The sequence below is a fragment of the Schistocerca cancellata genome, chromosome 12 (genome assembly GCF_023864275.1).
Source record: "Schistocerca cancellata isolate TAMUIC-IGC-003103 chromosome 12, iqSchCanc2.1, whole genome shotgun sequence".
Classification (NCBI taxonomy): domain Eukaryota; kingdom Metazoa; phylum Arthropoda; class Insecta; order Orthoptera; family Acrididae; genus Schistocerca; species Schistocerca cancellata.
The window spans coordinates 96829880-96855361 of NC_064637.1; the positions used below are offsets into that span (position 1 = coordinate 96829880).

General features: G+C 40.7%; 1 protein-coding gene and 1 non-coding gene across 2 annotated transcripts in view; one reads left to right on the forward strand and one right to left on the reverse strand.

Annotated features, from left to right (window-relative positions):
• LOC126109676 (oocyte zinc finger protein XlCOF6-like) overlaps nucleotides 1–25482 on the forward strand; it is a 134837-nt gene that overhangs the window by 77619 nt on the left and 31736 nt on the right. The window contains exon 10 of the mRNA XM_049914726.1: nucleotides 1040–1092. Coding sequence (XP_049770683.1) covers nucleotides 1040–1092 — 53 coding nt within the window. The remainder of the gene's footprint in view (nucleotides 1–1039; nucleotides 1093–25482) is intronic.
• On the reverse strand, nucleotides 18170–18241 carry Trnae-uuc (transfer RNA glutamic acid (anticodon UUC)). Its single transcript has one exon. It is a non-coding gene; the product is annotated as a tRNA-Glu (tRNA).

Sequence of the window (25482 nt, forward strand, 5' to 3'; positions counted from 1 at the left end):
AGGTTCTTCCACTCTCTCTGCCGTTGAGAGTTAGGATTCTTCTTCCGCCTTTGAGACCATTGACTGGGCTTCACCTGGAACCCTAGGCAGGGGCCCTCACAGGGTGCTACCACCCGGAGCCAGATGGACCGAGGTTTTTTTTACGAGGTGTTACCCCTCCCCCTCCTCCTTCCTCATCACTTGTAAGATGAGGCCCCGAGCTTATTATTATTAGTGGCAGTGGTCATAAAAAAAGGAATCAAGTGATTTACAAACTAAGTATAGTACAGACATTTTAATTTGGTTGATTATAAATGGAGGTGAAAGAGTGGGTGTAGCAAGTGTCACCAGGGAGTGAAGTTTCGTACAAACTGTCTATCCTCGATCACAATGTAGACATGCACTCTTTTCTGGCAGGTAGTTGTGGTAGCATTCATACTTGTTATACCCAGAGTACGGTTTCATCATTCTGTAAGAGGTGGTCATTAGAAATAGACAGCACCAGTTGTTTAATCCACTCATTAGTTCCTAGTTTAATAAAATACCTACAGAACTAAGTGTCATATATTTTTTGACATTTTAAAAATAAAAGTGCTCAAAGAAAATTATTTTCCATTCTAATGGCGCAAATGATGTTGATGTGGGGAGGGGTGGGAGGGTTTACTAGTTAATACATTATTGTACTCGGGGGTGATTTGTCTCCAAAAAGTTGGGAACCACTGACCTAGGAGAAGGAATGGTGATATGTAAAGCATCTATATAACTTAATTTGGACATGTGGTTTTTGCCTAAGCTGAAACTTTGCTATTATGCTATACAGTGCAACATACTCATCTTTTTTAGTGCTCTCCACCTGTCTGTGTAAACTGAAAAAAAAAATCATCTACATCCTTAATTTTTTTCTTTTATTCTTGTTTTGACATTTTAGTTCTCTGTGTTTTAACATTCAAAATTTGGTTCATAATTTTGCAAATATGGAGGCACCTTTTTGTATGATCTGCTTTGTCGTTGCTTGGTAAGTTAAAGGTAACTGAATTTTAATTGACTTCTGTATTTTCAGAGTCGCAGGAAGCATCATCACAAGGACCATTTGACATTGAAGGCTGCTATAACGTAAGTAACTTCTTACCTTAATTTGTGTCCTTTATCTCTCTACGTGTGTGTGTGTGTGTGTGTGTGTGTGTGTGTGTGTGTGTGTTTTTTGACTAGAGATAAAAAAAAACAGTTGCAAAAATGAACTGTGCAATAGGGTTACATTTTGCATGCAAAATAGACAATAATATAGTTTATAATACTTCCATATGCTGTTGATGTGTTTGCTTGTATTGCCTTGCTAGACTGGGTACACTGCATCCAAAACTGTGTGAAATGTTGTATGTATGTACAAAGGACCTAAGAAATGTTTAACATGCAAAAAGAACTCGAGGTATTTGTGTATGTATTGACAAAAACACAATTGCCAAATAGAAATACATATAAAGATGAATGAATGCTAGATTTTGAAATCTGAGTCTCCTTCTTGCAGAATATAAGGAAGAGACTGTTAGGGTATAAGAATGTAGGAAAAAACCCACGTGGTTCCTGGGTGTGGAAAACTTGCTGGAGAGGAATACAAGAATACGGCAAATCATCGAGTAAAACTGAGGTGATATCAGGTGTTCCTCACCTCTGCTGTTCCTGATCTGTATAAATGACCTGGGTGACAATCTGAGCAGTTTTCTTAGGTTGTTCGCAGATGAAGCTGTAATTTACTGTCTAGTAAGGTCATCCAAAGACCAGTATCAGTTGCAAAGTGATTTCGAAAAGATTGCTGTATGGTGTGGCAGGTGGACGTTGACGCTAAATAACGAAAAGTGTGAGGTGATCCACATGAGTATCCAAAGAAATCCATTGGAATTCGATTACTCGATAAATAGTACAATTCTCAAGGCTCTCAATTCAACTAAGTACCTGGGTGTAAAAATTACGAACAACCTCAGTTGGAAATTGCACATAGATAAAATTGTGGGGAAGGGGAGCAAAAGGTTGTGTTTCATTGACAGGACACTTAGAAGATGCAACAAGTCCACTAAAGAGACAGCTTACACTACACTAATTCGACCTCTGTTAGAATATTGCTGCGCAGTGTGGGATCCTTACCATGTGGGATTGACGGAGGAAATCGAAAGGGTGCAAAAAAAGGGCAGCTGGTTTTGTATTATCACATAATAGGGGAGAGAGTGTGGCAGATATGATACGCGAGTTGGGACGGAAGTCATGAAAGCAAAGACGTTTTTTGTCGCGGCGAGATCTATTTACGAAATTTCAGTCACCAACTTTCTCTTCTGAATGCGAAAATATTTTCTTGAGCCCAACCTACATAGGTAGGAATGATCATCAAAATAAAATAAGAGAAATCAGAGCTCGACCAGAAAGGTTTAGGTGTTCGTTTTTCCCGCGCGCTTTTCGGGAGTGGAATGGTAGAGAGATAGTATGATTGTGGTTCGATGAACCTTCTGCCAAGCACTTAAATGTGAATTGCAGAGTAGTCATGTAGATGTAGATGGTACTCGACAAGGTTTGAAAACTTTAACTTAGAAGTGAAAAATAAGATACAGTCCAAGTCTGAGTAAGGTTGAAGTAAATCATAGAGTAGTGGAAAATCAGTGTTGTCTTCATTCTCCTGTTAGCCTGTTACCATAACTTCTCATATTCACATCTACATCTGTGTTCAGCAAGCCATCTTATAGTTTGTAATGGAGGATGCTTTTGATACCACTATTAATACCCATTTAAATGTTCCATTCACAAATGGCACATGGGAAGAATAATTCCTTGTGAAGCTCAGCTTGAACTCTAATGTCTCTGATTTTATCATTGTGGTCATTTTTGCTGCTGTCCAATTTCAGTCGTCGCCTTGTTGTGTAATATGTTTTGTGGCCTTTTTTCCATTGTTAAGATATGTCTCCACTCTTGCAACGGGAATGCCCTTAATGCCATACAAATTAATTTTCCTTCTATAATTTTATAATCTCCACAATTAAAGGCCTTGGCAACAGGGTAAAGTTTGTTGTTTAGTTTTGCCTGAGCTAAGTTTGTGTGATTCTATATTTCTTTCTAAATAGAAGAGCCTGTACAGAAGCCAAAATGGGCTGCTGTTAAGAGGTTGTTGTCATAAAGGTGGTTCAATATTTTGTTGTAAGTTATGCTCTCAAATATTTTTTGAGAACACAGGAAGGATGGAGATGGTTCTATAATTAAAGGTCACTTGCTTACTTCCACCACATACATTTTGACTATCAGCTGATTACCAAGTACATACAAAATTTTAGAATTTTGTCTGGAATACATCATAGCCAGAAGGGTTACTGCTTTTTAGTGACCTGTTGGTTTTTGTCACCACTTTAATAGGCAATTTGGAAGAACTGATGCCTGGTGGTAGAGTATGCAGTTCCTGTCAAAATAAATCTAGTATATACGTTTTGAAAGGCCCTTTTTGTTGTTTCTGTGATTTTAGTTATTGTTGTAAAGAATAAATTTAATTTAGTGGCCAATTACTTGAATTTAACATTTATCTGTATTAGTGCTGTCATCAGGAAACATAATACCATTTGTGTTAACTGTTTAAATCTTTTCATGTCTAATAATGCTCCATATTGCTTTCTTCAAAGGCTTTTGAATTTTTTGTGTGTAATGCAAGTGTTTTGTAAATGCATAGATAAAAATATACTCACCAAGCAGCAGCAGGAGAGTACACACATAGAGATATTTAAATCTGCAAGGTTTTGGAGCCAATGGCTCCTCCTTCTGTCAGAAGGGTTGAAGGGGAAAGAAGAGGGGTGATGGAAAAGGACGGGTTGAGGGTTAGGAAATGAGAAGAGTTTGGAAAAGTCAACCAGAACCCTAAGTCAGACAAGACCTACTGAATGGATGAGAAGGGAAGACTGATTGTTGGGGACTGCACCAGATTAGATTTTAAAACCTGAGAGCTTAAAGGTGGAAGATAGAGTAACACTGAAGACAGAGATTACTACCAAAACAATCATGCCTGAGTTAATAAGAGCAGAAAGGTAAGTGCATTGTATGTATGTAATACAGATGGGAAAGGGCAGGGAAAAATAGACAGGTTTGAAAATGAAAGATATAGAAAACTAAAAGGGACTGAAAAAAGGAATAGTTACTATGAGGAAATACTGAGACCAAAGAAATAAACGTATAGTAAGGCCAGGTGAGTGGTGGGAACCAAGAACATGTACTGCCAGTTCCCACATTTGGAGTTCTGAGAAACTGGTGTCTGAGGGAATAATTCAGGTGGCATGTGTGTTGAAACAGGCACCAATGTCCCGACTATCATGTCATAGAGCATGCTCTGTAACATGATATTGTGTGTTGCTAGTATACATCCTCTGCCTATGAGCATTTATTGTTACTGATAACTTGGTGGTTGTCATGCATGAGCATTCATTGTTACTGATAACTTGGTGGTTGTCATGCCAATGTAAATACCAAACAGTGTTTACAAAGCAGTTGGCATACGACATGTGTCATTTCACAGGTGGCTTTACCAGTTAACAGGGCTGTTATAGGCAGTAATAGGAGGGTGCATAGGGCAAGTCTTGCAGAAGGGGCGGTCACAGGGATAAGAGCCTTAAGTAGCGAAACGGATGCAGAAGAAGCATAGGGTCTGACAAAGATATTCGTCTGAGAGGCAGTGGTGAAGGCTGGGGCATGTTAAGAAGATTGGCCCAGGACCTTCCTCATGTCCCTACAACATGAACCTAATGTGTCCTCTGGAAAACTCCAGGCTCTTCATTCCATAAAAACTGGCAACCCATCATTATTCTCCCAGTGGACAAGAGGTCTACCACTGTGGTACTTGACTGACTGGAGTACATATATGAAAGTCAACGCCAGCTGTCTGACACTTCTACGTACAGAATTTGCCATCAAGATCCCATCCCTGTGAATCCAATTGACTTCCAGTCCCTCCTTAAAGCCTCAAGCCCCTCACAAGGTCTAGCACCTCAATCCATAGAACTTCTTACCCAAACCAAACTGCGCGCTCCCACCTTTCAATGAACCCTATCAGCCTGGTTGTCACATTGTTTCTGGCTTCAAAGCACTCACTGAACTTGTATTTGCCTTAGTTGTATGTTGCTAGTATACACATGAAGCCTATAGTACAAAGGCATCCTTCCTATATTAAAGAAACAAATTAGTTCCTAGATCATTAGAAATCCATGCCCTTCCTGCTCCCACCACACACCTTGCTTGTCACCATTGATACTCCCTTCCTCTACCCCCATGCAAAAGATCTGTCTGCTGCTGAACATTATCTCAGTCGACACCAATCTACATCTACATCTACATCCATACTCCGCAAGCCACCAGACGGTGTGTGGCGGAGGGTACCCTTAATACCTCTATCGGTTATCCCTTCTATTCCAGTATCATATTGTTCGTGGAAAGAAGGATTGTCGGTATGCTTCTGTGTGGGCTCTAATCTCTCTGATTTTATCCTCATGGTCTCTTCGTAAGATATACGAGGGCAGTTCAATAAGTAATGCAACACATTTTTTTTCTCGGCCAATTTTGGTTGAAAAAACCGGAAATTTCTTGTGGAATATTTTCAAACATTCCCGCTTCGTCTCGTATAGTTTCATTGACTTCCGACAGGTGGCAGCGCTGTACGGAGCTGTTAAAATGGCGTCTGTAATGGATGTGCGTTGCAAACAATGGGCAGTGATCGAGTTTCTTTTGGCGGAAAACCAGGGCATCTCAGATATTCATAGGCGCTTGCAGAATGTCTACGGTGATCTGGCAGTGGACAAAAGCACGGTGAGTCGTTGGGCAAAGCGTGTGTCATCATCGCCGCAAGGTCAAGCAAGACTGTCTGATCTCCCACGTGCGGGCCGGCCGTGCACAGCTGTGACTCCTGCAATGGCGGAGCGTGCGAACACACTCGTTCGAGATGATCGACAAATCACCATCAAACAACTCAGTGCTCAACTTGACATCTCTGTTGGTAGTGCTGTGACAATTGTTCACCAGTTGGGATATTCAAAGGTTTGTTCCCGCTGGGTCCCTCGTTGTCTAACCGAACACCATAAAGAGCAATGGAGAACCATCTGCGCGGAATTGCTTGCTCGTCATGTGGCTGAGGGTGACAATTTCTTGTCAAAGATTGTTACAGGCGATGAAACATGGGTTCATCACTTCGAACCTGAAACAAAACGGCAATCAATGGAGTGGCGCCACACCCACTCCCCTACCAAGAAAAAGTTTAAAGCCATACCCTCAGCCGGTAAAGTCATGGTTACAGTCTTCTGGGACGCTGAAGGGGTTATTCTATTCGATGTCCTTCCCCATGGTCAAACGATCAACTCTGAAGTGTATTGTGCTACTCTTCAGAAATTGAAGAAACGACTTCAGCGTGTTCGTAGGCACAAAAATCTGAACGAACTTCTCCTTCTTCATGACAACGCAAGACCTCACACAAGTCTTCGCACCCGAGAGGAGCTCACAAAACTTCAGTGGACTGTTCTTCCTCATGCACCCTACAGCCCCGATCTCGCACCGTCGGATTTCCATATGTTTGGCCCAATGAAGGACGCAATCCGTGGGAGGCACTACGCGGATGATGAAGAAGTTATTGGTGCAGTATGACGTTGGCTCCGACATCGACCAGTGGAATGGTACCGTGCAGGCATACAGGCCCTCATTTCAAGGTGGCGTAAGGCCGTAGCATTGAATGGAGATTACGTTGAAAAATAGTGTTGTGTAGCTAAAAGATTGGGGAATAACCTGGTGTATTTCAATGCTGAATAAAATAACCCCTGTTTCAGAAAAAAAAATGTGTTGCATTACTTATTGAACTGCCCTCGTACATGGGAGGGAGAAATATACTGCTTGACTCTTCTGTGAAGGTATGTTCTCAAAACTTTAACAAAAGCCTGTACCGAGCTACTGAGCGTCTCTCCTGCAGAGTCTTCCACTGGAGTTTATCTATCATATCCGTTACGCTTTCACGATTACTAAATGATCCTGTAACGAAGTGCGCTGCTCTCCGTTGGATCTTCTCTCTCTCTTCTATCAACCCTATCTGGTACGGATCCCACACTGCTGAGTAGTATTCAAGCAGTGGGCGAACAAGCGTACTGTAACCTACTTCCTTTGTTTTCGGATTGCATTTCCTTAGGATTCTTCCAATGAATCTCAGTCTGGTATCTGCTTTACCGACGATCAACTTTATATGATCATTCCGTTTGAAACACTCCTAATGCAGATAATTTATGGAATTAACTGCTTCCAGTTGCTGACCTGCTATTTTGTAGCTAAATGATAAGGGATCTATCTTTCTATGTATTTGCAGCACATTACACTTGTCTACATTGAGATTCAATTGCCATTCCCTGCACCATGCGTCAATTCGCTGCAGATCCTCCTGCATTTCAGTACAATTTTCCATTGTTACGACCTCTTGATATACCACAGCATCATCTGCAAAAAGCCTCAGTGAACTTCTGATGTCATCAACAAAGTCATTTATGTATATTGTGAGTAGCAACGGCCTATGACACTCCCCTGCGGCACACCTGAAATCACTCTTACTTCGGAAGACTTCTCTCCATTGAGAATGGCATGCTGCGTTCTGTTATGTAGGAACTCTTCAATCCAATCACACAATTGGTCTGATAGTCCATATGCTCTTACTTTGTTCGTTAAACGACTGTGGGGAACTGTATCGGACACCTTGCGGAAGTCAAGAAACATGGCATCTACCTGTGAACCCGTGTCTATGGCCCTCTGAGTCTCGTGGACGAACAGCGCGAGGTGGGTTTCACATGACTGTCTTTTTCAAAACCCATGCTGATTCCTACAGAGTAGATTTCTAGTCTCCAGAAAAGTCATTGTACTTGAACATAATACGTGTTCCAAAATTCTACAACTGATCGACGTTAGAGATATAGGTCTATAGTTCTGCACATCTATTCGACATCCCTTCTTGAAAACGGGGATGACCTGTGCCCTTTTCCAATCCTTTGGAACGCTACGCTCTTCTAGAGACCTACGGTACACCGCTGCAAGAAGGGGGGCAAGTTCCTTCGCATACTCTGTGTAAAATCGAACTGGTATCCCTTCAGGTCCAGCGGCCTTTCCTCTTTTGAGCGATTTTAATTGTTTCTCTATCCCTCTGTTGTCTATTTCAATATCTACCATTTTGTCATCTGTACGACAATCTAGAGAACGAACTACAGTGCAGTCTTCCTCTGTGAAACAGCTTTGGAAAAAGACATTTAGTATTTCGGCCTTTAGTCTGTCATCCTCTGTTTCAGTACCATTTTGGTCATAGAGTGTCTGGACATTTTGTTTTGAACCACCTACCGCTTTGACATAAGACCAGAATTTCTTAGGATTTTCTGCCAAGTCAGTACATAGAACTTTACTTTCGAATTCATTGAACGCCTCTCGCATAGCCCTCCTCACACTACATTTCGCTTCACGTAATTTTTGTTTGTCTGCAAGGTTTTGGCTATGTTTATGTTTGCTGTGAAGTTCCCTTTGCTTCCGCAGCAGTTTTCTAACTCGGTTGTTGTACCACGGTGGCTCTTTTCCATCTCTTACGATCTTGCTTGGCACATACTCATCTAACGCATGTTGTACGATGGTTTTGAACTTTGTCCACTGATCCTCAACACTATCTGTACTTGAGACAAAACTTTTGTGTTGAGCCGTCAGGTACTCTGTAATTTGCTTTTTGTGACTTTTGCTAAACAGAAAAATCTTCCTACCTTTTTTTAATATTTCTATTTATGGCTGAAATCATCGATGCCGAAACCGCTTTATGATCGCTGATTCCCTGTTCTGTGTTAAGTGTTTGAAATAGTTCGGGTCTGTTTGTCACAAGAAGGTCTAATATGTTATTGCCACAAGTTGGTTCTCTGTTTAACTGCTCAAGGTAGTTTTCAGATAAATGACTTTAAAAAATTTCTCTGGATTCTTTGCCCCTGCCACCCATTACGAACGTTTGAGTCTCCCGGCAAATTAAAATCTCCACCCAGAACTATAACATGGTGGGGAAATCTACTCGAAATATTTTCCAAATTATCCTTCAGGTGCTCAGCCACAACAGCTGCTGAGCCAGGGAGCCTATAGAGACATCCAATTACCATGTCTGAGCCTGCTTTAACCGTGACCTTCACCCAAATCATTTCACATTTCGGATCTCCGTCAATTTCCTTCGATACTATTGCACTTTATCGCTATAAACACGCCTCCCCCTTCACTGTCCAGCCTGTCTCTGCGGTATACATTCCAATCTGAGTTTAGGATTTCATTACTGTTTACATCTGGTTTCAGCCAACTTTCTGTCCCTAGTACTATATGGGTGTTCTGACCGTTTATTAATGAGAGCAGTTCTGGGACCTTTCTACAGACACTCCTGCAGTTTACTATTAGCACATTAATATTGTTATTCCCTGTTGCATTTTGCCTACTCTTACCTTGCTGCATCTCAGGAGGCATCTTGTCGGGCCTAGGGAGGGAATTCTCTAACCTAAAAAACCCCCATGTGCACTCCACACGTACTCCGCTACCCTTGTAGCCGCTTCCAGCATGTAGTGCATGCCTGATCTATTCAGGGGGACCCTACATTTCTCCACCCGATAGCGGAGGTCGATAAATTTGCACCCTAGATCTCCGCAGAATCATCTGAGCCTCTGGTTTAAGCCTTCCACTCAGCTCCATACCAGAGGACCGCAATCGGTTCTGGGAACAATACTACAAATAGTTATCTCAGATTCCACCCCGCGAGCGAGGCTTTCCACCTTCACCAATTCTGCCAACCGCCCATACGAACTGAGGATGACCCTGAACCCAGACGGCAGGAGTCATTGGTGCCGACATGAGCAACAATTTGCAGTCGGGTGCACTCAGTGCTCTCTATCGCCGCCGGCAGGGCCTCCTCCACATCTCAGATGAGACCCCCCGGCAAGCAGACAGAGTGAACACTGGCCTTCTTCCCCGACCTTCCCGCTATTTCCCTAAGGGGCTCCATCATCCACCTAACGTTGTAGCTCCCAGTAACTGATATACCCCTCCCCCCATGTGCCTGCTCGGACCTTGCTGAAGGAGCAGCCACATCTCCACTCACAGGCAGAGCAGGCGATACCACACGGCCAGTCTCCACATTTACCCTCCGCCTCATGCGCCTCGAACGCCGCTGAATCTGCCACTCCCCGAGAAGGTGGCCCAACCGCGCCCGGTACCCGCAAAGATGTCTCGACAGCAGGGACAGTGGGTGAAGCATGTAACACCTGGGGTGTACCATGCGACACACCAGACTCCCCACTGCCACTACACTCCAAGGCAGCAGCCTGAAGATGGCTGACCGTCCGTGGCCATCAACACACTCAGCTGTTCGCGAACAGTGGCCAGCTCCTTCTGCGTCCATACACAGCAGTCACACATCCTATCCACCCTAAGGAATCAATTCACTGTAGAGAGTTAATCAACTTTTAATTAGACTGCTAATTCACTAAAGGCAGCTGATTGTTGACTAAACTGTGATTGCTAGCCACTTCTTGTAGAAAACAATGAAAATAGCACTACCTGTCTCTGGACTGTATTCAAAACAAACACTAGCACTACTGGCACTGTGGCTGACTAAAGGGACTCTCTCTCTGACTGTATTCAAAACAAACACGAAATCTATGGAACACTATTACTAGCCCTTGACAATTAAAGCTTCCTAAAAGCAAAAACACACGGAAGAAGAAGTGACAAGTAAGAAAAATACAGTTAATACTTAAATTAAGGTAGCTCGCTGCACAGCAGACGTGGAGCAGACGGCAGATACGACGACACTGTCACTACTGGCACTATGGCCGATTCCTAACCTATGAAGTCCTTCCCGCTCACCTTAATCATCTTTATACTTACCAATAACTATTTTACCTTTGAGGGGCAGACATACAGACAGATCAGGGGCACACATGGGAACAAGAATGGCTCCTTCCTATGCTAACCTTTTCATGCTTTACTTCGAGGGAACTTTCCTGAAATCCATAAGCCTGCAATCTCTGCTTTGGTTTAGTTACATCGATGACATCTTTGCCATATGGACTCACAGTGAGGACGACTTGTAAAAATTCTTGGAATCTCTAAAGACATTCTCTCGGTTATATTTCACATGGTTCTTTCTGAATCCAATGCCACTTTACTTGATGTTGACATCATCATCATGGAAAGTCAGGTACACACTTCAGTTCACATGAAACCTATTAACAAACAGCAATACTTATATTTTGACAGTTGCCATGCTTCCCATGTCAAATGTTCCCTCCCATACAGCCTTGGCATTCAAGGCAAGCATGTTTATTCATACAAGGGTTCTTCACAGCAGTACACCACCATTCTTACCGCAGCCTTCACTGGACATAGTTAGCCCACCAAGCCTAGTTCAAAAGCAGATTTCCCAGGCAGTCACATCTAATGCTGGTACTGCTGATCCCTCCAAAAAACAACTTAGGAGTACATCTCGTGTCACTCAGTATTAACCTGTTCTTGAATCTATTAACCAGTCACTTCAACAAGGCTGTGACTTCCTAAAATCGTGCCCTTAAATGAGGTCCATTCGAAGAAATGCACATGATAAACAGGTATTCATTGGACAAATATATTATACTAGAACTGACATGTGATTACATTTTCATGCAGTTTGGGTGCATAGATCCTGAGAAATCATTACCCAGAACAACCACCTCTGGCCGTAATAACGGCCTTGATACACCTGGGCATTGAGTCAAACAGAGCTTGGATGGCGTACACAGGTACACCTGCCCATGAAGCTTCAACACAATACCACAGTTTATCAAGAATAGTGACTGACGTATTGTGACGAGCCAGTTGCTCGGCCACCATTGACCAGACATTTTCAATTGGTGAGAGATCTGGAGAATGTGCCGGACAGGGCAACAGTCGAACATTTTCTGTATCCAGAAAGGCCCGTACAAGACCTGCAACATGTGGTCGTGCATTATCCTGCTGAAATGTAGGGTTTCACAGGGATCATCTGAAGGGTAGAGCCACAGGTCATAACACATCTGAAATGTAACGTCCACTGTTCAAAGTGTCGTCATTGGGAACAAGAGGTGGCTGAGACGTGTAACCAATGGCACCCCATACCATCACGCCGGGTAATATGCCAGTATCGCGATGACGAATACCTTCCAATGTGCATTCACCGTGATGTCGCCAAACATGAATGAGACCACCATGATGCTGTAAACAGAACCTGGATTCATCCGATTTTGCCATTCATGCACCCAGGTTCATCGTTGAGTACAGCATCACAGGTGCTCCTGTCTGTGATGCAGCGTCAAGGGTAACCGCAGCCACGGTCTCCGAGCTGATAGTCCAGGCTGCTGCAAATGTCGTCGAACTATTCGTGCATATGGTTGTTGTCTTTCAAACGTTCCCATCTGTTGACTCAGGGATCGAGACGTGGCTGCACGATCCGTTACAGCCATGCAGATAAGATGCCTGTTATCTCCGCTGCCAGTTATACAAGGCCTTTGGGATCCAGCACGGTGTTCCGTATTACCCTCTTGAACCCACCGATTCCATATTCTGGTAACAGTCATTGGATCTCGGCCAACGCGAGCAGCAATGTCGTGATACGATAAACTGCAATCGCGATAGGCTACAATCCGACCTTTATCAAAGTCAGAAATGTGATGGTAGGCATTTCTCCTCCTTACACGAAGCATCACAACAACGTTTCACCAGGCAACGACGGTCAACTGCTGTTTGTGTATAAGAAATTTGTTGGAAACTTTCCTCACGTCAGCACGTTGTAGGTGTCCCCACCGGTGCCAATCTTGTGTGAATGCTCTGAAAAGCTAATCATTTGCAGTGTCCCAGCTGTTATGTAAACACTGTTTGGTGTTTTACATCTACGTGACTACCACCAAGTTATTAGTAATGATGAATGGGCATAGGCAGTGAATGTATACTGGCAGCACACAATATCCTGTTGCAGGGAATGTTCTACAACATGACAGTCATGACCCGAGTGCCTGTTTCACCACACCTGCCATCTGAATTCTTCCCACTGATGCCAGTTTCCCAGAACACCGCAGGTAAGAACTGGCGTTACAAAATGTCCTAGGTTCTCGCCACCTACTGGACCTTAATTTATGTTAATTTCTTTAGTCTCAGCAGGTCTTCACAGTAACTACTTCTTTGTCTCTCCCTTTTAGTTTTCTGTATATTTCATTTTCTGACCTGTCTACTCCCCACCCCCTCCCTATCACATACAGTGCAGTTAGTTTCATGCTCTTGCTAACTCACAGGTGATGTTTTGGCAGTAATCTCTGTCTTGAGTATTACCCTATCTTCAACGTTTAAGTTCTCAGGTTTTCAAACCTCATTTGGAGCTGTCCCCAACAAGTAGTCTTCCCTACTCATCCTGTCCAATAAGTCTCCCTTGACATGGGGTTCTGGCCGACTTCACCGAACTCTCCCCATTTCCTAAACCTCACTAGTCCTTTTTCTTCAACCCTCTTCCTTCCCCTTCTGCCAGAACAAGGACTCATTGTCTCCAGAAAGCTTTGTATGTGTGTTCTCCTGCCACTGCTTGGTGAGTAGATTTTTTTGTCTATCCAATTACATTATATATCCCCCCCCCCATGAACCATGGACCTTGCCACTGGTAGGGAGGCTTGCGTGCCTCAATGATACAGATAGCCGTACCGTAGGTGCAACCACAACGGAGGGTTATCTGTTGAGAGGCCAGACAAATGTGTGGCTCCTGAAGAGGGGCAGCAGCCTTTTCAGTAGTTGCAGGGGCAACAGTCTGGATGATTGACTGATCTGGCCTTGTAACACTAACCAAAATGGCCTTGCTGTTCTGGTACTGCGAACGGCTGAAAGCAAGGGGAAACTACAGCCGTATTTTTCCCAAGGGCATGCAGCTTTACTGTATGGTTAAATGATGATGACATCCTCTTGGGTAAAATATTCCAGAGGTAAAAAAGTCCCCCATTCGGATCTCCGGGCGGGGACTACTCAAGAGGACGTCATTATCAGGAGAAAGAAAACTGGCGTTCTACGGATCGGAGCGTGGAATGTCAGATCCCTTAATTGGGCAGGTAGGTTAGAAAATTTAAAAAGGGAAATGGATAGGTTAAAGTTAGATATAGTGGGAATTAGTGAAGTTCGGTGGCAGGAGGAACAAGACTTTTGGTCAGGTGAATACAGGGTTATAAATACAAAATCAAATAACGGTAATGCAGGAGTAGGTTTAATAAAGAATAAAAAAATAGGAGTACGGGTAAGCTACTACAAACAGCATAGTGAACGCATTATTGTGGCCAAGATAGACATGAAGCCCACGCTTACTACAGTAGTACAAGTTTATATGCCAACTAGATCTGCAGATGACGAAGAAATTGATGAAATGTATGATGAGATAAAAGAGATTATTCAGGTAGTGAAGAGAGACGAAAATTTAATAGTCAGGGGTGACTGGAATGCGAGAGTAGGAAAAGGGAGAGAAGGAAACATAGTAGGTCAATATGGATTGGGGCTAAGAAATGAAAGAGGAAGTCGCCTGGTAGAATTTTGCGCAGAGCATAACTTAATATAGCTAACACTTGGTTCAAGAATCATAAAAGAAGGTTGTATACTTGGAAGAATCCTGGAGATACTAAAAGGTATCAGATAGATTATATAATGGTAAGACAGAGATTTAGGAACCAGGTTTTAAATTGTAAGACATTTCCAGGGGCAGGTGTGTAATCTGACCACAATGTATTGGTTATGAACTGTAGATTAAAACTGAAGAAACTGCAAAAAGGTGGGAAATTAAGGAGATGGGACCTGGACAATCTGAAAAAACCAGAGATTCTAGAGAGTTTCAGGGAGAGCACAAGGGAACAATTGACAGGAATGGGGGAAAGAAATACAGTAGAAGAAGAATGGGTAGCTTTGAGGGATGAAATAGTGAAGGCAGCAGAGGATCAAATAGGTAAAAAGACAAGGGCTGGTAGAAACCCTTGGGTAACTGAAGAAATATTGAATTTAATTGATGAAAGAAGAAAATATAAAAATGCAGTAAATGAAGCAGGCAAAAAGGAATACAAACGTCTCAAAAATGAGATCGACAGGAAGTGCAAAATGGCTAAGCAGGGATGGCTAGAGGACAGATGTATAAAGATGTAGAGGCTTATCTCACTAGGGGTAAGATAGATACAGCCTACAGGAAAATTAAAGAGACCTTTGGAGAAAGAAGAACCACTTGCATGAATATCAGGAGCTTTGATGGAAACCCAGTTCTAAGCAAAGAAGGGAAAGCAAAAAGGTGGAAGTAGTATATAGAGGGTCCATACAAGGGCGATGTACTTGAGGACAATATTATGGAAATAGAAGATGATGTAGATGAAGATGAAATGGGAGATATGATACTGCGTGAAGAGTTTGACAGAGCTCTGAAGGACCTGAGTCGAAACAAGGCCCCCGGAGTAGACAACATTCCATTAGAACCAGTGACAGCCTTGGGAGAGCCAGTCCTGACAAAACTCTACCATCTGGTGAGCGAGATGTATGAGATAGGCGAAATACCCTCAGACTTCAAGAAGAGTATTATAATTCCAATCCCAAAGAAAGCAGGTGTTGACAGATGTGGAAAGTACCGAACTATCAGTTTAATAAGTCACAGCTGCAAAATACTAACACAAATTCCTTACAGAAGAATGGAAAAACTGGTAGCAGCTGACCTCGGGGAAGACCAGTTTCTATTCCGAAGAAATGTTGGAACACGTGAGGCAATACTGACCTTACGCCTTATCTTAGAAGAAAGATTAAGGAAAGGCAAACCTACGTTTCTAGCATTTGTAGACTTAGAGAAAGCTTTTGACAATGTTGATTGGAATACTCCCTTACAAATTCTGAAGGTGGCAGGGGCAAAATACAGGGAACGAAAGGCTATTTACAATTTGTACAGAAAGCAGATGGCAGTTATTAGAGTCGAGGGGTATGAAAGGGAAGCAGTGGTTGGGAAGGGAGTGAGACAGGGTTGTAGCCTATCCCCGATGTTATTCAATCTGTATATTGAGCAAGCAATAAAGGAAACAAAAGAAAAGTTCGGAGTAGGCATTAAAATCCATGGAGAAGAAATAAAAACTTTGAGGTACGCCGATGACATTGCAGTTATGTCAGACAGAGGAAAGGACTTGGAAGAGCAGCTGAACGGAATGGACGGTGTCTTGGAAGGAGGATATAAGATGAATATCAACAAAAGCAAAATGAGGATAATGGAATGTAGTCGAGTTAAGTTGGGTAATGCTGCGGGAATTAAATTAGGAAATGAGACACTTAAAGTAGTAAATGAGTTTGCTATTTGGGGAGCAAAATAAGTGATGATGGTCGAAGTAGAGAGGATATAAAATGTAGACTGGCAATGGCAAGGAAAGAGTTTCTGAAGAAGAGAAATTTGTTAACATCGAGTATAGATTTAAATGTTAGGAAGTGGTTTCTGAAAGTATTTGTATGGAGTGTAGCCATGTAGGGAAGTGAAATGTGGACGATAAATAGTTTAGACAAAAAGAGAATAGAAGCTTTCGAAATGTGATGCTACAGAAGAATGCTGAAGATTAGCTGGGTGGATCACATAACTAATGAGGAAGTATTGAATAGAATTGGGGAGAAGAGGAGCTTGTGGCACAACTTGACTAGAAGAAGGGATCGATTGCTAGGACATGTTCTGAGACATCGAGGGATCACCAATTTAGTATTGGAGGGCAGCGTGGAGGGTAAAAATCGTAGAGGGAGACCAAGAGATGAATACACTAAGCAGATTCAGAAGGATGTAGGCTGCAGTAGGTACTGGGAGATGAAGAAGCTTGTTCAGGATAGGGTAGCATGGAGAGCTGCATCAAACCAGTCTCAGGACTGAAGACCACAACAACAACAACATCTAAAAACAAAGATGATGTAACTTACCAAACAAAAGTGTTGGTATGTTGATAGAGACACTAACAAACACAAACACACACACACACACACACAGAATTCAAGCTTTCACAACCCACAGTTGCTTCATCAGGAAAGAGGGAAGGAGCGGGAAAGACGGAAGGATGTGGCTTTTAAGGGAGAGGGTAAGGAGTCATTCCAATCCCGGGAGCAGAAAGACTTACCTTAGGGGGAAAAAGGGACAGGTATACACTCGCACACACACACACATATCCATCCTCACATATACAGACACAAGCAAACATATGTAAAGGCTCTGCCCAAACTCTTTGCCTTTACATATGTCTGCTTGTGTCTGTATATGTGTGGATGGATATGTGTGTGTGTGCGAGTCTATACCTGTCCCTTTTTCCCCCTAAGGTAAATCTTTCCGCTCCCAGGATTGGAATGACTCCTTACTGTCTCCCTTAAAACCCACATCCTTTCGTCATTCCCTCTCCTTCCCTCTTTCCTGATGAAGCAACCGTGGGTTGCAAAAGCTTGAATTTTGTGTGTGTGTTTGTGTTTGTTAGTGTCTCTATCAACATACCAACGCTTTCGTTTGGTAATTTACATCATCTTTGTTTTTAGATATGTTTTTCCCACATGGAATGTTTCCCTCTAATATATTCAATTACATTATATTTTCAAAAACTGATTACTTTCGTTTATGTACATGGTTTTTGCCTTTTTTTGATGACACTGTGATGAATTTTGTAACACTGCTGACAGTGCCCCTTCAAGTCTTGACAAGGCCTGCTGCTGTGCATTATGTAGAACGATCTTCCACAATTTCTGCACCACAGTTGTGGTACGACTACTATATATCTACCAAAAATGTTATGCAATTAGTTTTGTGTGTGTTTGCTAACATAGTTGGGCAAAATAGTATGTAATCATTTCAATTCAGGATAAAAGCAGCCAACCAATTGCACAAATTTTATTGCACTGACCGTGATGATGATGATATTTGGTTTGTGGGGCGCTCAACTGCGTGGTTATCAGCGCCCGTACAATTTCCCAATCTTTGCTCAGTGCCACTTTCCAGGATGATGATGAAATGATGAGGACAACACAAACACCCAGTCATCTCGAGGCAGGTGAAAATCCCTGACCCCGCCGGGAATCGAACCCGGGACCCCGTGCTCGGGAAGCGAGAACGCTACCGCAAGACCACAAGCGGCGGACAAAAATTCCGTTCCGGTACCGGGAATCGAACCCGTGCCTCCTGGTTGAAAGCCAGGTATCCTACCCACTAGACCACACCGGAGCACTGACCGTGATTTTAATACCGACTAAGGGTATGAGGGCCGTGTTCATCAGAAGAGTTATATTTACGTATAAAATATTTTTAATCAGTGTAAGAAAATAACAGACATCTCAAAATCCTTAAGTAGCACAAGAAGTATTAAACAGAACAGGTATTACTTACATACTTCCACAGTGTTTGGAGAGATAATGAAACCATTTGAGCTGAAATGCTCAAGTTAAATAAGTAAAAGTTATCTAGTGAAGTCAACATTAAAACCGCAAGCATAACAAGGCAGTAGGACTGATGTCCGACTGAAAGGTTTGTCAGCTGATTACTCAGCTATGCAAAAACAGTGTGTTGTGCACCAACTATGGGGTGCAAACAACATAGAGCCGCACAAGTTAAGAAAACAGTTAACTTTTAGTCTGTCCTACGTAATAAACAGGACACGCGTCTCATATTATTTTACAAACCCGTGAATTATACAGAAGAGTATTCGCTGATTACAAATTGTGAATTAGATGGTTCCGCAAGCTGTTATTAGTGGAAAAGACGACTTTTGTATTCATATAATATCCATTTGTATATATCGGCATATGACGAACGCTGTTGGAAGTGGTCCATAAGTATGGTAATGAATAAAATTTTTTGCTTTCTTACTGTCATTATTAGCAGTATTGCCTAAAGTTATGATGCTGTTAGTTTTTGCTTCCGAGTTTCAGCCTTTTATAACGTGTTTTTATGTCACATGTTGTGTGTCATTCAAAAATACATTTGCATGCACCAAGTCAGTCAGTCTTTGAGCTTCTCCCACCATCATGACAGCACTTGCCTGTCTCAGTCTCTGTATCAAATAACAACCTGCCAGATGTTCCCTTGGACTGAGGGCAGTCAGGCACGGATGCCAGCCTCCTGTGTGTGCAGAACATTGCAACACACAGACCGCAGCGGGTGCCTGCAAGCGCTAGCTGCTCCCTGTCCCTGTTTGATAGAACCTTTAATTGCTTAGATCCTACTCTAGCTATAATTAATGAAAATATCTTTTTCGACATTTTTCAAAAAGAAAATAGTACAGACCAAGTTTTACCCTCCCTCTCAACACGTCTCCAATCTCCTAAAAAAAAGTATTTCTTCCCCCAGCTGTTCATCAGGTTTTTTCAATAACTTTATCTCCAGAACAATTAGAAGTTGAAATGAATTTAATAAAAACTATAACAGTTGATAATAGTTATCAACATTCCATAGTAAATAATATTTTCTCACCAAAAAATAACAGCATGATAACTTTTGATAACTTTAGGCATTACTGCCAATAATGACAATGTAAAAGCAAAAAATTTTGCTCAGCACCATAACAAGGAACCGTTTCCTACAGAATTTGTCATCTGCTAGAAAAAAGATGGATGCAAAGCCACTTTTTCCACTAGTAACAGTTTACAGAAAAACTTAATTCACAATTTGAAATCACTAATTAATTGCATAATTTGGGTAATTCAGAGGTCTATAAACCTGTGACACTTGTTCAGTTTATTACAGGCCAGAAGAGCTATCAGATATAAAGGCAGTATTATGAAAAGGATAGATTTCCACTCACCATATAGTTGAGTTGCAGATAGGCACAGTAAAAAGACTGTCAAATAAGTAAACTTTTGGCCAAAAAGAGATAAAGAGCACTCATTAGGAATAGAGTGTACTAATGTTTGTAATTCATCCTTTGCTGATAATTTGCTTATTACAGGCCAGAAACGAAAGGGAGTTGATGAATTTATTATTGCCCATAAAGATATTATTCAAGAACTGGAAATTTTTAAGCTTATGTCTGTCAATTGGCCTCATTCTTAATGCTACTCCCAGCTTTTTGACATACTGTCTTTCTTTGGCCGAAGACCTTTATGCACAGTTCTCAGTCATTATTTTTCTCCTCTTTTAATTATTTTTATTGTATTCCATGTGTATTATTCCTAATCTGTTAATTCTGTTCATTTTGAGCACTTCAGTGCTATCTACTCTAGACTATGAACTGCCTGTTTCTGTTTTATTTTTGCAGCATGTCCTGTATATTTCATTTATTATGTATTTCTATACTCCTGTTCTTAATCTTGGTCTCTTGTTATAACTATTCTCGTTTATAATATAACTGTTTCATTAATTTGTACTGCTCCACTCTATATTAATTTATAGCAATTATTACTCATTCTCATGAAACCAAGGCCAATGCAATAAAAGTTCTGCTGCTGGTTCACTAATTTCATCCTTCATTAAAGCTTACAGTTGCTGAACATCAACCAAGTTCAAGATAAAAATTTCAGATATCATTGATACGACTATTCTGTTTGTTTAGTTGTTCGTACAACTATCACAGTTTATTGTCATACAGTGATTGGTTTTGACTATATTTTGCTGTCTTCTTCAGATCTACAAACAAGGGTAAAAAAGTTAGCAAGACCAACAAATTAACAACCACATTGTAAAATAAAAAGGTCAAAAGTAGCATACCAAGAGCTGCATACAACCTGAGGTGCATATGTTGTGATACAACTTACGATAACAAAAAAAGAGACTATGTACATAGATGGGAAAGAACCCTGCATTACAAATTATGCCTTCTAACAATAAAACCAGAAACTCATTCATTGTGTTGTTTCTTTTTACATAACATATAAAAAGAGAAAAACTAATAGAAATCAACCATAGCTTCCTATACAGTGAATCAAAGGACAGTTTGATGAAATATGTCATAAGTCATTGCTAGCAATGAGGATTGTGGGTAACAGGTTAACGTAACTTGTAATTTTTTTTTTTTCTAGGAGAGACAAACAGTAAGAAACCAAGATTTCAGCACAACCTATTTTACAAAACTGGTATAATCTATGGGACTGCATATAATAAACATAGACTTTATTAAACGAATTGCTGTAAAAACAGTAGTGTTCATCCACCAGAAGTTACTACTTTCCACTGGGTGAATATATATTTCTATTAAATTGGTGACATGTTTTCGTATTGCTGCTTATTCTAAATAGACATTTTAGTGTTATGTTAAGCTGTTTCCTGCAAAAATCTCACTACCAGTGATTGATGACATGGTTTGTTAATCCTTTCTTTGATTTAATTTTATCAAAAGCAATTGCTCATACATGTTTGTAGTTCACAGTTTATATTATTTTACGTAACTGTACTGTAAGCAAACACTCACTGAATGCATAATGATATTTTGGTTCAATTGCTAGAGGCTAAAGTTTGTCGTGTACATTTCATTCCTAAGAATCAGCATTATCTTTTTTATACAGTACCAATGAGAGGGATACCTTCAATAATTTTTATCTAACTAATTATAGTTCATTTGTTAGGCTTGCTTAGTTTGGTTATTCCTGGTTTAAAAAAGCAGTGTTAAATTTGAAGGTTGGTTTGAGCAGCTAAGTGCTTTGTTAGGCATTGCCTGGGGAGATGGTATGTGTACACCTTCCTTTTACCTGTGCTCAGACTTATCCAGAGAGTTGGAGGTGGACCTACAGCACCATGCAGAATTTTTGAGACTAACAAATGTGGTCCAAGGCAAAAGAAGTGATAGGAGACAGATATAAATCCATGGACTCACAGGGGATCAAACTACAGACATTTGGATCTGTACTCTGATGCTTAACGTTTGATCCTGTTTATAGATTTGATTATGATGGCAGCTTTCTGTTGAAACTGGTCACTGTATAATTACAAATTGTATTTGTTATCCAACTGAATATAAGAAACCATAACAAAATAATTCATTTGTATTATTTTATGACTGAAAGCAGTATATTTTGTTATTTTCCAGGCACAGTATGGAGTCTGAAATTTATTCTAGAAGCAACAGATGGTTAAATGAAATACCAGAGACTACAAGTACAAATGGTGAAGAATCAGAAAATGCTGATCACTTGTATAGTTTGCAGGAAGAAGAAAACAAGAATATAAAGCATAAATACAAAGACAGTAAGGTTATTATAGCAAGCACTATGGCATCACACGAAACAGTGACAGGAAACAGAGAAGAACTGAAAAGTAGTAACAATGAAAACAATATTCTACACTCACGGAAAGACAATTTGCACCTGAAAGGGAAAAAATATAAGCACAAAGAGACTGAGGTTAATGTTGGAGACAGTATGGCACCACATGAAATACCTGTGACTGCAAATGAAGACAAACCAGAAAGTAGTAATGAAGAAAACAAATATCTTAGTGCAAAGAAAGACAGTTCACATCGAAGACAGAACAAGAATAAACACAAAGAGGGTAAGGTTAATACTGGAGATAGTGAGACGGCGTATGAAGTAGCAGTGACTGCAAATGGAGAAGAATCAGGAAGTAGTAATGAAGTAAGTAAGAATCTGTGCACAAAGGAAGATAGTTCACATCTGAAGCAGAAAAAGCATAAACACAAAGACACTGAAGTTAATACTGGAGACAATGTGGTGTCATATGAAATACCAGTGACTGCATATGGAGAAGAATCAGGAAGTAGTAATGAAGAAATCAAGAATCGGTGTACAAAGAAAAGCAGTTCACATACAAAACGGAAAAAGTGTAAACACAAAGAGACTGAGGTTAACACTGAAGACAATGTGGTGTCATATGAAATACCAGTGACTGAAAATGGAGAAGAACAAGGAAGTAGTAATGAAGAAGGTAAGAATCGGTGTACAAAGAAAGGCAGTTCACATACAAAGCGGAAAAAGCGTAAACACAAAGAGACTGAGGTTAACACTGAAGACAGTGTCATGTCATATGAAATGTCAGTGACTGCAAATGGAGAAGAACCAGAAAGTAGCAAAGAAGAAAACAAGAATTTGTGCACAAAGGAGGACAGTTCGCACCCGAAACGAAAAAAGCATAAACACAAAGAGGCTAGGGGTAATAATGGAGACAGTATGGTATCATGTGAAATACCAGTGACTTCTATTGGAGAAGATCCAGAAAGTAATAATAAAGAAAATGAGAAAAAGAAAGGCAAGTCACATTCGAAATGGAAAAAGCATAAACACAGAGAGACTGAGGACAATACTGGGGACAGTATGGCAGCATGTGAAATACCAGTGACTTCTATTGGAGAAGATCCAGAAAGTAATAATAAAGAAAATGAGAAAAAGAAAGGCAAGTCACATTCGAAATGGAAAAAGCATAAACACAGAGAGACTGAGGATAATACTGGGGACAGTATGGCAGCACGTGAAATACCAGCGACTGCAGATGGAGAAGAACCAGGAAGTAGTAAAGAAGCAAACAAGAATCTGTGCATAAATAAATACAGTTCACATTCAAAATGGAAAATGTATAAACAAAAGGAGACTGAGGTTAATAATAGAGAGAATGTGGTGTCATATGAAATACCAGTGACTGCAGATGGGGAAGAACCAGGAAGTAGTAATGAAGAAAGTAAGAATTGGTGCACAAACAAAGGCAGTTCACATACGAAACGGAAAAAGAATAAACACAAAGAGACTGAGGTTAACACTGAAGACAGTGTGGTGTCGTATGAAACACCAGTGACTGCAAATAGAGAAGAACCAGAAAGTAGTAAAGAAGGAAACAAGAGTTTGTGTGCAAAGAAAGGCAGTTCACACCTGAAACAAAAAAAGCATAAACACAAGGAGGGTAAGGGCAATACTGGAGAGAGTATAGCATCATGTGAAATGCCAGTGACTTCTATTGGAGAAGATCCAGAAAGTAATAATAAAGAAAATGAGAAAAAGAAAGGCAAGTCACATTCGAAATGGAAAAAGCATAAACACAGAGAGACTGAGGACAATACTGGGGACAGTATGGCAGCATGTGAAATACCATTGACTTTTATTGGAGAAGATCCAGAAAGTAATAATAAAGAAAATGAGAGAAAGAAAGACAAGTCACATTCAAAATGGAAAAAGCATAAGCACAGAGAGACTGAGGTTAATACTGGAGACAATGTGTTGTCCTGTGAAATGCCAGTGACTTCTAGTGGAGAAGACCCAGAAGGTAATAATAAAGAAAATGAGAAAAAGAAAGGCAAGTCACATTCGAAATGGAAAAAGCATAAACACAGAGAGACTGAGGACAATACTGGGGACAGTATGGCAGCATGTGAAATACCATTGACTTTTATTGGAGAAGATCCAGAAAGTAATAATAAAGAAAATGAGAGAAAGAAAGACAAGTCACATTCAAAATGGAAAAAGCATAAGCACAGAGAGACTGAGGTTAATACTGGAGACAATGTGTTGTCCTGTGAAATGCCAGTGACTTCTAGTGGAGAAGACCCAGAAGGTAATAATAAAGAAAATGAGAAAAAGAAAGGCAAGTCACTTTCGAAATGGAAAAGGCATAAACACAAAGAGACTGAGGTTAATATTGGAGACAGAATGGCAGCACATGAAATACCAGTGACTGCAAATGGAGAAGAACCAGAGAGTAGTAATGATAAAAACAAGAATCTGTGCACAAAGAAAGATAGCTCACATCCGAAACAGGAAAAGAAGAAATACAAAGAGACTAAGGTTAATACTGGAAACAGAATCTTGTCATATGAAATACTAGTAACCTCTAATGGAGAACAAACAGACAATAATAATGAAGAAAGTAAGAATCTGTGCACAAAGAGAGGAAATTCACATCCAAAACAGAAGAAGCAAAAACACGGAGAGACTGGTGCTAATATTGGAGACAGTGTGGAATCACATAAAATACCAGTGATTGTAGATGGAGAAGAACCAGAGAGTAGTAATGATGAAAACAAGAATCTGTGCACAAAGAAAGACAGTTCACACCAGAAATGGAAAAAGAAGAAACACAAAGATACTGAAGTTATTACTGGACACAGCATAATCTCTCATAAAGTACTAGCGACTGCGGATGGAGAAGCACCAGACAGTAGTGATGAAGAAAATAAAAATCTGTGCACAAAGAAAGATAGTTCAAAACCGAAACAGAAAAAGAATAAACACAAAGAGAATAAGGTTAATACTGGAAACAGTATGGTCTTGTATGAAATACCAGTGAGTGTAAACGGAGAAGAAGAAAAAGGAAGTAATGAAGAAAACAAGAATCTGCACTTAGAGAAACACAGTTCACATCCAAAACTAAAAAAGCATAAACCCAAAGAGACTGAAGTTAATATTGGAGGCAGTATGGCATCACGTCAAATACCAGTGACTGCAAGTGGAGAAGTACCAGAAAGTAGTAATAAAGAAAACAAGAATGTGCACACTAAGAAACACAGTTCACAACTGAAACAGAAAAAGAATAAA